The 13223-nt window shown below is 37.8% G+C and overlaps 1 protein-coding gene across 1 annotated transcript in view; it reads right to left on the reverse strand.

Moving 5' to 3' along the window:
- ANKRD31 (ankyrin repeat domain 31) overlaps positions 1-13223 on the reverse strand; it is a 143414-nt gene that overhangs the window by 89330 nt on the left and 40861 nt on the right. The window contains exons 10-11 of the mRNA XM_081233017.1: positions 8285-8440; positions 369-511 (exon numbers count right to left, since the gene is read on the reverse strand). Of these exons, the coding sequence (XP_081089143.1) occupies positions 369-511; positions 8285-8440 (299 nt within the window). The remainder of the gene's footprint in view (positions 1-368; positions 512-8284; positions 8441-13223) is intronic.

The raw sequence follows: 13223 nt of genomic DNA on the forward strand, positions 1-13223 counted from the left end.
ACACTAGACTACAAAAAGCTGTAAGCCTGCTATCAGGGCTGGACATCACTGTGTAACACTCTAAGAAGGAAATGTTCTCCTAAAGCCTATAAAGAACCATACAAAAAGAGTCTAAAGAAATTTTTAAAATACTGTGTATAACCAAAGTACACATTCTGTAGTTATTAAAAGTAACATGTAAAATGGGATCTACCACATTAGGCACAACCGATCCATCACACAGTAAAATTTTATTATGAATTATGAGTATTGATTAGCAGAATGAACTGAAACTGGATCCCTATCTGTTTTTCTATTGCTTGGTCCCAGAGGTTTTTTAATACTTGAAGAATGTAGTGTTTGCTCTGCAAACAAAAGAATCACAGTACCTTATAATGTCCATTCATCACAGCATCATGTAGGGGAGTGATCTGGTACATTCCTCTGATATTTACATCTGCTCCACCCTTTAATAGTTCACTTGCTGTCTGATAAAATCCTCCTACACTAGCTTCATGAAGTGCTGTCCAACCTGTTACACAAAAAAGAAATGGTGTTTGTTTATATTTGGCATCTTAATAATGTTTGTGCTTGCCCTTAAAATAAGAACTCTAAGTTGTTGCTTTAAAAATATTTTGGTTATATGAGACAAGATAATCTCACCATGAAAGCAACCTGTATTATTTGTGGATTCAATAACTCTGATGGACAAATGAAATTCCTACCCCTAATTCTGTTGGTGTTAATATGGAATTTTACTTATGAAAATAAGTAAAATATTTGAAACTATTTTTGCCCCCCTCAAATAAAAAGGCTGTAAGGGGGGTCATTATTAGCTCATAGAGAATGCTGGTTGCAGGCTACTTTTCTGCAGAGAAGAGGGGGAAAAGTCTTATTTGTAACTCAAGGTACTTCCATTAAAATAACCCACCCAGCCAGCAAGACTACGCAGACATCAGTTCAAAAGTAAACAGTCAACTCGTGAACAACGTGGGTTTGAACTGTGCAGGTTCGCCTTATACACAGATTTTTTTCCAAAAGTAAATACTACAGTACTACACAATCTGAGGTTAGCTGAAGGAGTAACCATGGATACGGAGGGCCAACTGTAACTTATTCTCAGATTTTTGACCACACAGAGGGTTGGCACCCTTAACTCCCACGTTGTTCATGGGTAAACTGTATATTTCTTTTCTCCCTATTTGCAAAAAGTTAGTTACAGTAAATTCAACAAACATACCACAAACTGCTCCAAAAAAAACCAGTCATCCAAATAAATATCTTCTTCCTTTGCTAGCCAGATATAATGGTATAAGTCAAAGATATCTAAACTCCAAAAAATCATACGATTGATATAAGAAAACATAAAAAGTTGCAAGTTAAAGTGTGCTTCATTCTTTCCTTCCATAAACCAGAGTTTCTCAATCTTGGCACTAATATTTTCAGAACCTTCTCCATAATCCAGTTTCTCAATCTTGGCACTGACATTTTAGGCTAAATGTTCTGGGCACTGTAGGCTGTTTAGCAGTATCCCTGGTCTTAATCCATCAGATGCCAGTAGTACCCTGCTGCCCATTCCAGTTGTAAAAACTAAAAATGTTTCCAGAAACTACCAAATGTCCCCTTTGAGGGGACACTCCAGTTAAGAACGTCTATAGAAGGACTTTCTCCAATAGTATTAATTAGAAAGCCTTGAGGAAGAAATGAAGAGCACCAAAACTGGTAAATATATAGTTAATAGAATTTATTTCCTATAAATTTCCTTAAAATACACAAAGCTACTTAAAGCAAAAATTATAACTATGTTTTGGAGTTTATCCTGTATATACATGTAATATATGCGACAGACATAACGTAAGGGATAAGGGAGGGGCTTCCCTCGTGGCACAGTGGTTAAGAATCCGCCTGCCAATGCAGGGGACACGGGTTCAAGCCCTGAGCCAGGAAGATCCCACATGCCATGGAGCAACTAAGCCCATGTGCCACAACTACTGAGCCTGTGCTCTAGAGCCCACGAGCCACAACTACTGAGCCTGTGTGCCACAAGTACTGAAGCCCGTGTGCCTAGAGCCCACGCTCCACAACAAGAGAAGCCACTGCAATGAGAAGGCTGCACACAGCAACAAAGAGTAGCCCCCACTCACTGCAACTAGAGAAAGACCACGCACAGCAACGAAGACCCAATGTAGCCAAAAATAAATAAATAAATAAATTTAAAAAAAGGAAAAAGGAGATATATTTGATGTTCTTACATTTTATATGAAGTATTACAATATTAACTCTAAGAAGACTATAAAACATTAAAAATGTATATTGTAATCCCTAGAGTAATCACTACAAAATAATGCAAAGACAAAAACAAATAAATGAAGACACAAGAAACACAAGTAAAATGGCAGTAAATCCAAATATTCATATTAAACGAAAATCAACTAATTACCCCAATTAGACAGGCAGAGGTTGTCAGAATGAAATTAGAACATTTTCTCACACCATATACAAAAATAAACTCAAAAAGGATTGAAGATGTAAATGTAAGATGGGAAATCATAAAACTCCCAGAAGAAAACAGAGGCAGAACACACTTTGACATAAATCATAGCAATACTTTTTTGGATCTGTCTCTTAAGATGAAGGAAACAAAAGCAAAAATAAACAAATGGTACCTAGTTAAACTGAAAAGCTTTTGCACAGCAAAGGAAACCATCGACAAAACAAAAAGACAATGTACTGGATGGGAGAAAACATTTGCAAATGATATGACCAATAAGAGGTTAATATCCAAAATACATAAACAGCTCATACAACTCAATATCAAAAAAACAAACAGGCCAATCAAAAAATGGGCAGAAGACCTGAACAGACATTTTTCCAAAGAAGACATACAGCTGGCTAACAGGCACATGAAAAGATGCCCAACATGAAAAATTATCAGAGAAATGCAAATCAAAACCACAATGAGATATCACCTCACAACTGTCAAAATGGCTATCATCAAAAAGTCTGCAAATAACAAAGGCTGGTGAGGATGCAGAGAAAAGAGAACCCTTGTACACTGCTGGTGGAAATGTAAATTGGTACAGCCACTATGGAAAACTGTAGGGAGGTTCCTCAAAAACCAAAAAACAGAACTACCTTATGATCCAGCAATTCTACTGCTGGGTATGTATCTGAAGAAAATGAAAACACTAATTTGAAGATACATGCACCCCAATGTTCACAGCAGCATTATTTACAAATAGTCAAGATTTGGAAGCAACTTAAGTGCCCAACAATGATGAACAGAAAAATAAGATGTGGTACACACACACACACACACACACACACACAATGGAATATTACTCAGCCATAAAAAAGAATGAAATCTGTCATTTGCAACAATGTGGATGGACCTAGAGAGTACTATGCTTAGCGAAATACGACAGAGAAAGACAAATACTATATGTTATGACGTGTGAAATCTAAAAAATAAAACAAACAAATGTATATAACAAAACAGAAACAGCCTTACACATATAGAGTAAAAATTAATGGCTACCAGTGGATAGAGGGAAGTGGGGAGGGGCAAGAAAGGGGTAGGGAATTAAGAGACACAATCTACTATGTACAAAATACATAAGCAATATGGAAATATTGTACAGGACTGGGAAATATAGCCATTATTTTGTATTAACTTTAAATGGAGTATAACATATAAAAATATTGCATCACTATGTTGTATACCTGAAACTAATATTGTAAATCAACTAAACTTCAATTTTTAAAAATAATAAAGAAATAAATGTTTGAGAAAGCCATGTTGGAGTTGAAAGAATAATTTAAAAAATAAAAAATATGTATACTGGCCTCTGCCCCCTGGTTCCTAACACAGAGCTCCTAATACCCTTGTAAACAGGGGTGGCAGGAGAATCTTTCGTCCTTATAGTCTTTGACCCTAGTTCCTGATACAGAATTTCCAATTTCCTTTGTAATTTCCTGAATGATAGGAGAATCGGTCTCAGAGCTCCTAAAATCCCCTGGCATTTCCTGGGAGATAGAAGTGTATTTTGTTCCAATGAGGCAAGTTTTGGTGGGCTCATAGATGAGGCTGGTCACCAGAAAGACCAAGTCATAATTAGAAGCTGGAACTTTCAAGTCTGCCTCTGTACTTCAGAAAGGAGAGAGGGGCTAGAAATGGATTTAATAATCGATCATGCCTACGTGATGAAGTCTCCATAAAAATCTCCGAAGTATGGGGTTTGGAGAGCTTATCCAGGTTGGTGAACACATCTGCACGCTGAGAGGACAGCACACCCCAATTCCATGGAGACAGAATTTCCTGTGTTTCAGACCCTTCCAGACCTCACCTTATGTACCCTCTTCATCTGGCTTTTCATCTGTATCCTTAATCATATGCTTTATTACATAACAAACTGGTAAATATAAGTTAAGTGCTTCCCTGAGTCCATGAGCTGTTCTAGGAAATGATCAAATCCAAGAAATGGGTCATGGTAACCCCCAGTTTGTAGCCAAGGTGAGTGAAAGCTGTGGGTAACCTGGTGATCTCCTACTTGTGATTGGCATGTGAAGTGGGGGTCAGCCTCATGGGACTGATTTCTTAATCTGTGGAGTCTACACTAACAATGTTTAGTGTCAGAATTGAATTGAATTGCAGGATACCTAGGTGGTGTGGAAGAATTGTTCAATGTATGGAAAACCCATGTATCTGGGTGTGAGTAGAGGAGAAACACATGAGTGTTTCCCTTTACAATAAGTACGTAACAAAAACAAATATGGAGAATCTAGGAATTAGGTATATGGATGTTCACTGTTCAATTCTTTCAACTTTTCTGTATGTTTGAAATTTTTCATAATTTCATAAAAATTTTCAAATAAATGTGAACTTTTGGAAGATAACTATTTAAGAACTATCTATTTAAAAAAAATAATATAAAAACTCTCTTCCCCCAAAGTACTGTCTCCAATAAAAAGCGTGAACTAATTGCTATTTAGATTCTGGGACCTGTAAACCAGTGGAAGTTTGCTTACTTATAATGTACACTGGTTAACTTGATTATTTGTCACAGACTAGGTTTAGTGGGATAAAAAATGAAGTATCAGAAATCCAAAAGTTATTAACTTTGGAATGTAGGTGATTTTCCTTCTAGGAAACTTCCTTTCCTTATTTAGGTTTTGCTTAAACTACAATAAAAATTAGTTTCCTAAAGGGGACAGAAAAGGCTGCTACAGGAATGAGAAAATAACCATAACAAAGGATGTTTGTTTTCCCTGAGCTCAGAATGACTAAAAGATAAGGTAAATGTAAAGCAACTGTCTGGCTTCCAAGAAAAAGCCAGTCTCGTACACTAAATTTACTTCAGAAAATTCCCAAAGAAAACAAAGTCCATGTGAGCAATTCATAGTAAATGATGGGGTCTTGGGGAGGGAAGCTGAAAATGAATGCTACTTTAAGTGTGACCTAAGTAAGCAAGGATGACCCAGTGATGAACAGTATCAGTTCCAGGGTTGAAAGAAATTCCCAGCAGCAACAAAGCCAGAGGGACCTTTATTCTGCAGAAAGCTACTCTAGACCACATAAAGGGCTACATATTCCAGAAAGAAATCACATGTAACAAAGAATTTCCCTTCTCCTAAGGCTTACTCCTTCTGTGTTGTAAAACCACTCCTCTTAAATAAAGATGGAGTACATTTTATAACAGATCTTTTATTATCTCCCAAAACTGCAGGTTGGGAGATCCTTAAGCAACATAGTTTTTTTTTTAAAAAAATGTAACTATCTTGCAGGAAATTTCTTCAAAGGTTAATAAGAGTGTAAATTTCCTATGAAGACAATATAATTTAACGCATTTGTTTAAAAAGATTCAAGATCATAATAATATTAGTTATATGATCTAATGCAGCAATTGTTAACACCCACAGAGATATAAAGTGCACTCTCTTCATTACAGTCCTCAACAATTTTGCCTCTCATTTTTTATGTCTCTTGCCTTGCTGTTGGCTTAAACTTCTTGCTATTATCAATATCCTGGCCTAAGCCAACCTTTCTTTTCAGTTCTAATGTATCATAGGCTTAGGAATCAGATAGGATTCTGTGTAAAATAATGCTCAAGTCATTGATCTGAGAGGGTTTTAGCAAAGAAGCTTTATTAGATCTATTTTAGGTATTCAGAATTTATTTTCAGGCTACTTCATGGTTGTCACCCTTGGTTTTGATAGGTAAAGAATTATTGAAATTGGTTTTTTAAATCAAAGATATCACAAAATGTAAATGAGGACTTATAAAATGCAAATGTTACCTATAAAAAGACCATTGGTCTGTTACTATAACATTTTGTTAATTCCTCAAAAGGCACTTAAGCCTTTATTGGATTATCTCACAAAATAAATTTATTTAAACCTTCCTAGTAGATACTGTATATCTTTTTGTTTTCATAGTATCTGGCACAGAGAAGGCATATGGTAAAAGCTCACTACATTGAATTATATGGAGGCCATACACCTCTTGTCAGTAGTTCTTGAACATTAATGAGAATAAAAATCATCCAGGGAACTTGATTTCCAGATTTTAACCTACAGATTTTGATTGTGACTTTGAGTGATTTTGTGTGTGTGTGTGCTTTGGGGGGGTGAAGTAAAGGTTGCATTTTGAACAAATATTTTAAGTGACTCTTACGAAAATGGTTTATGGACAACCCTTTGCAAACACTGCCCTCTGCAATTCTGTGGGATGTGGTAGCCAGAAGTAGTAAAGGTCAGATTAAGATGCAAATTGAGAAGGAAAAACAGAAAACAAGAGAGTTCAAAAAGTCTGGAAAATATGGAAGGATAAAGAATTCATGAAGGTCACAGAAGTACCTAGGGAAGTGAGAAGAAGGTCACTGCCTGGCCAAAGACAAGCAGGGAATAGCAACTGGGGATGTTAGTGATGGCACAGAAAAAAAGGTTAACGAAAAGAAACATGTTAAGATTGATGCTTGGGAAATCCATAAAATCCAATTAGTGGCATGCTGAACTACTCCCGAACTTAAGGAGCACATAGAGACTAAGAGAAAGAACCATATATTTCTCAAAATCAAGGGAGCAAGTGCTCTGGCTAGCAAGTAAGGATCCAAGGTTGAGAGCTATAAGACCATAATGGATGAACTGGGTGTGACACTTAGAATAATAGTCTTTAAAACACTGATTATAGGATAAACCCAGGTGCTGCTAAAGTAAGTACTGGGGGTGCTTGTCCATGGACTGTGCTGCTGATCTCTGTGTACCATAAGACTTTGTGCACTGTTTCATACACCGAGAAAGTCTAGAAACAATAGTAAAAGTATGGACACAGTGCTGCTCAGTGTTTTAAGTACTTACGTGCCTTTAAGAAATCATTCCTCTCCAGGAGAACGTATCAGGTTCTCCCCACAGGAAGACTGTACCAGAGACCTAGCCTTGCAGAAAGACTGTTCTTTCTGAGCTTCCTGCCCCACCCTCTCTACCTCATAGTCTGTTCTCTCCATTTCCCTGGCAATTGTCCTTGCTGTACATCTACCATTTTATCATCAATTATCCCTGAAGCTCAGTGTACCATCTGCTTCTTTCAGCTTTGAACCTCACTCCTCTTCCATTAAAAGCTGAGTCCAGGGCTTCCCTGGTGGCGCAGTGGTTGAGAGTCTGCCTGCTAATGCAGGGGACACAGGTTCGAGCCCTGGTCTGGGAGGATCCCACATGCCACGGAGCAACTAGGCCCGTGAGCCACAGCTACTGAGCCTGCGCGTCTGGAGCCTGTGCTCCGCAACAAGAGAGGCCGCGATAGTGAAAGGCCCGCGCACCGCGATGAAGAGTGGCCCCCGCTTGCCACAACTAGAGAAAGCCCTCGCAGAGAAACGAAGACCCAACACAGCAAAAATAAATAAATAAATTACTAAAAAATATAAAGAGCCCTTTAAAAAAAAAAAAAAAAAAGCTGAGTCCATAGTAAAAAATGCCCACACAAAGCCAGCAAGCCAGCCCCAGGAACCCCATCCTTCTGTGTAATGACACTGCACATGGCCCACCTGGTGCAGTGGGCCTTTGAAGGCATAACCTTTGAAGGAAGGCATAATCTTTGAAGGTGAAATGTAATGTTCTTCTCCTGCCTCTCCCCCCTAACTTACCACTTCCCTGGGAGATGATGGTGAAGCACTGCCTAAGTAGAAAAATTACCTGGAAGCTTTCTGTTTGAGACTTGTCTTAGGCCTACTTTGCCATACTTTCATAGTAGTGACTCAGCTGAAACTACAAACCACTCTTAAGATAACTGTAAGTGGTAACCACAACCTACCAGCATAACTTGGTTGATTAACATTTCCACCTTTCTTCACATAATGATGAACAAGACCAGCATCATTGTGCAGAGCAGCTTTATACAATAAGTTCTCTCCAAAGATGTTTCTACGGTTAATGCTACAACGAGATACTTTATTCATCTTCATTTTTTCTGAAATGAGGGCATGAACAAAAGAAAACAAAAAAATTAATAATCCTTATTTGAAAATCAAGAGGAATATAAGTAATAGAATGAATCCAGTCAACATTCTGGAATAGAGTATATTACATTATGGAAGAGTATTTCATCCATTAACCCAACTATAATGGTATCTACATGCAAAAAGGTGAAAAAGACAAATGTCATTAGTTTGAAATATTTGAGTAAATTATACATCATGTAAGCAGTTTATATTGATTGAAACTCCAGGAAAGGTGCATACATGAGAAGACTAATGGATTATTTTCTTAAAAGTTCTGGTGAAAGGGATTATTTAAATCCAGAATTAGATGTTATTAAACCTAACAAAATATTACAATACCAAAATGTCTTATAAAACCATGAGGAGAAAATCTCAGGAGTATATAAGGAAGATACAAAAATTAACCCCAGCAAGACCAGAAAAGAGAATGCTAAATTTTCTTTCTTTACTAAAAATAATTGTCATGAAATTAAATAAAGCTTGGTCTTGAGCAGTATAATAGTTTTGATTTCCTAAGCTGGGAAATACACAATTAAAATAGTTTTCCAAGTTATATATACCAAGTATCATTTCTCCCCTGTGCCTCCTAAACTCCTCATCTAGATAATCCACATCCTGTCAATTTTTACAGATAATACTCATTTGGTTTTCCTGAGTTTCAGAATAGCACTTTTTTCCTTTGGCGCACCGCCCAGCTTGTGGGATTGAACCCCGGGCCCTCGGCAGTGACAGCGCAGGGTCCTAACCACTGGACCGCCAGGGAATTCCCTCAGAGTAACTTTGGTGATAGCTTTTCCAGTTTCATCTAAATAACCTGCCCCATCCTAAAACCTCAGAAAGGTAATCGAGTACTGCAACAGATTTCTTAATGGACCACAATTTAACTGCTTTGTTTTTATTTGATTCTCTCCATTCAGTTCCACTGTAAAACAAACCAACTGCTGAACACCTGAGCCTGCCTTCCCCTACCCCAGACTACAAAGCATTCTGTTCCCACCAGATAAACTATATGCAAAAATCAAGTCTTTACTCCCAGATCTTTCTTTTCCAGTTGTACCCGCTATTATAAATATGCAATTTATTCAAAATAACAAATTAAGAATACAAAAATTTTCAATGAACCTAAGTTGTGAAAGACATTCACTTCCAATCATGACTAAATAACTGCTGTGACTTGCCCTCCCATTGCAAACAACTAGAATATTAAACAAAATATATGGGGGAAAAGACCCTTTATTCAGACATTGGAAAACAGGTAGTTCAGACCTATTTGACTCCCCTGAGTGAAGACAAACAATGAAGTGAGCCCTAAGGTCACTCACTCAAGCTTCTTGTCTGGAGGCTTTTCAGAGTATAGCACAAGCATAAGCAAGGTGATTCTGCTGAGCTAAGGAGACAGAGGTCAGAGTCTGGGGAGGCTGGGGTGAACAGAATTTACAGGGCAGGGCACCAGAGATGAGAGCATAGAGAAAAGGCACCAGAAATCTATAAGAAGGGCTCCTTGAGTCGTTATCTGAATACTGAACTGCTTATGCGTGGGGTGAATCTTCATGAGGCTGGGCAAGAACAGTTACCCAGGAACTATAAATTAACAACCATCAGAGATCACACAGGCTGGGAGACATTCACATTCCTGCCAGGCTGAGGAGAGAGACCTTGCTGAACTACTGGAACATTCAGAGAGACCTTTAATGGGTCATGTCTTAGTAGCAGAGCTAAAATAGTTCTAGAGTAAGGCCTACACTAGACCTGACTAACAAGGTTTTAAAAAAAGTGTTGAAAGGATCAAACTGATCTTCAAGTAACTTGTTGGCCAAAACAAAAATCAACACTCTTAAAATACACAGAATGACACTGAATAACATTCTGCTGCATACGGATATACAATTGTTCTCTACTAAAAAGGCCTTGTGCCTTTGTCAAAACTCAGGGTTTATTTCTGAACTCCTTTCTCCTTCCATGGACCTATTTCCCTATCTTGATGCCAACATCATGCTGGTTTGATTATGCCATATAATAATTCTTGAAATCAGGTAGTGTTAGCCCTTTAACTTTGTTCTTTATCAGAGTTGTCTTACTATTCTAGATTCTTTGCATTCCATATGAATTTTAGAACCAGCTTTGGAATTTCTACAAGAAAATCCTACAGGAATTTTGATTGAGATTGTGTAGAATCCATAAATATACCTGAGTAGAAATAACATCTTAATAATATAGTCTTCTGACTCTATCTCTCTCCATTTCTCTCCATCAAATTTTCTGTGTTTTCTGTTTAATATTTTGTAGGTTTCAGTGTACCTGTCTTTTACATCTTTTGCTAAAGTTTTTTTTTTTTTTTTTTTGCGGTATGCGGGCCTCTCACTGTTATGGCCTCTCCCGATGCGGAGCACAGGCTCTGGACGGGCAGGCCCAGCGGCCGTGGCTCACAGGCCCAGCCGCTCCGCGGCATGTGGGATCTTCCCGGACCAGGGCACGAACCCGTGTCCTCTGCATTGGCAGGTGGACTCTCAACCACTGCGCCACCAGGGAAGCCCTCTTTTGCTAAATTTTATCCGTATTTCACATTTTTTGAAACGGCGGCATAAATTTTACTTCCTAGTTGTTTGGTTTTCATATTTCACTTTCTAAATGTTTGTTGCTAGAATACAGAAATATAATTAATATCTGTATATTAATCTTGTATTTTGGAACTTTGCTAAACTCACTTACAGTTGCTTTTATTGTAGATTCCATCAGATTTTCTATATAGACGATTATGTCACTTGTGGCTAAAGACTGTTTTACTTCTTCTTTTCCAACATGGATGCCTTTTATTTGTTTTTCTTCCTGACTGTAATGGCTAGGACCTCTCGTACAATGATCAATGAAAGTGGTGGGAACAGACATCCCTGTCTTATTTCTGATCTTAGGGGGAAAGCATTCAGTCTTTCACCATTAAGTATGACAGCTGTGTATTTTTTTTGTAGATGCCCTTTGTCAGATTAACCAAGTTCCCCTCTATTCTGAGTTTGCTGAGAGTTTTCATTAGTAATGGATGTCAGGTGTTGTCAAAATCTTTCTCTGCATCATCTACTAAGATGATCACATGGTTTTTCTTTTTTAGCTTATTAATATAACAAATTACAGTGATTGATTTTCAAATGTAATGTAATGTAAATTTTTTGTTTTAGTTCCGTAAAAAATGCCATTTGTAATTTGATAGGGATTGCATTGAATCTCTAGATTGCTTTGGGTAGTATAGTCATTTTCACAATATTGATTCTTCCAATCCAAGAACATGGTATATCTCTCCATCTCTTGGTATCATCTTTAATTTCTTTCATCAGTGTCTTACATTTTTCTGCATACAGGTCTTCTGTCTCCCTAGGTAGGTTTATTCCTAGGTATTTTATTCTTTTTGTTGCAATGGTAAATGGGAGTGTTTCCTTAATTTCTCTTTCAGATTTTTCATCATTAGTGTATAGGAACGCAAGAGATTTCTGTGCATTAATTTTGTATCCTGCAACTTTACCAAATTCATTGATTAGCTCTAGTAGTTTTCTGGTGGCATTTTTAGGATTCTCTATGTATCCTGTCTTCTGCAAACAGTGACAGTTTTACTTCTTCTTTTCCAATCTGTATTCCTTTTATTTCTTTTTCTTCTCTGATTGCCGTGGCTAGGACTTCCAAAACTATGTTGAATAACAGTGGTGAGAGTGGACATCCTTGTCTTCTTCCTGATCTTAAAGGAAATGCTTTCAGTTTTTCACCATTGAGAATGATGTTTGCTGTGGGTTTGCCATATATGGCCTTTATTATGTTGAGGTAGGTTCCCTCTATGCCTACTTTCTGGAGAGTTTTTGTCCTAAATGGGTGTTGAATTTTGTCAAAAGCTTTATCTGCATCTATTGAGATGATCATATGGTTTTTATTCTTCAATTTGTTAATATGGTGTATCACATTGATTCATTTGCCTATATTGAAGAATCCTTGCATCCCTGGGATAAATCCCACTTAATCATGGTGTATGATCCTTTTAATGTGTTGTTGCATTCTGTTTGCTAGTATTTTGTTGAGGATTTTTGCATCTATATTCATTAGCGATATTGGTCTGTAATTTTCTTTTTTGGTAGTATCTTTGTCTGGTTTTGGTATCAGGCTGATGGTGGCCTCACAGAATGAGTTTGGGAGTGTTCCTTCCTCTGCAATTTTTGGAAAGAGTTTGAGAAGGATGGGTGTTAGCTCTTCTCTAAATGTTTGATAGAATTCACCTGTGAAGCCATCTGGTCCTGGACTTTTGCTTGTTGGCAGATTTTTATCATAGTTTCAATTTCATTACTTGTGATTGGTCTGTTCATATTTTCTGTATCTTCCTGGTTCAGTCTTGGAAGGTTATACCTTTATAAGAATTTGTCGGGCTTCCCTGGTGGCGCAGTGGTTGAGAGTCCGCCTGCCGATGCAGGGGACGTGGGTTCGTGCCCCGGTTCGGGAAGATCCCACATGCCGCGGAGCGGCTGGGCCCGTGAGCCATGGCCGCTGAGCCTGCGCGTCCGGAGCCTGTGCTCCGCAACGGGAGAGGCCACAACAGTGAGAGGCCTGCGTACCGCAAAACAAACAAACAAACAAACAAACAAGAATTTGTCCATTTCTTACAGGTTGTCCATTTTATTGGCATAGAGTTGCTTGTAGTAGTCTCTTATGATGCTTTGTATTTCTGCAGTGTCTGTTGTAACTTCTCCTTTTTCATTTCTAATTTTACTGATTTGAGTCCTC

Source organism: Mesoplodon bidens (genome assembly GCF_964165515.1).
Source record: "Mesoplodon bidens genome assembly, chromosome: 4".
Taxonomy (NCBI): Eukaryota; Metazoa; Chordata; class Mammalia; order Artiodactyla; family Ziphiidae; genus Mesoplodon; species Mesoplodon bidens.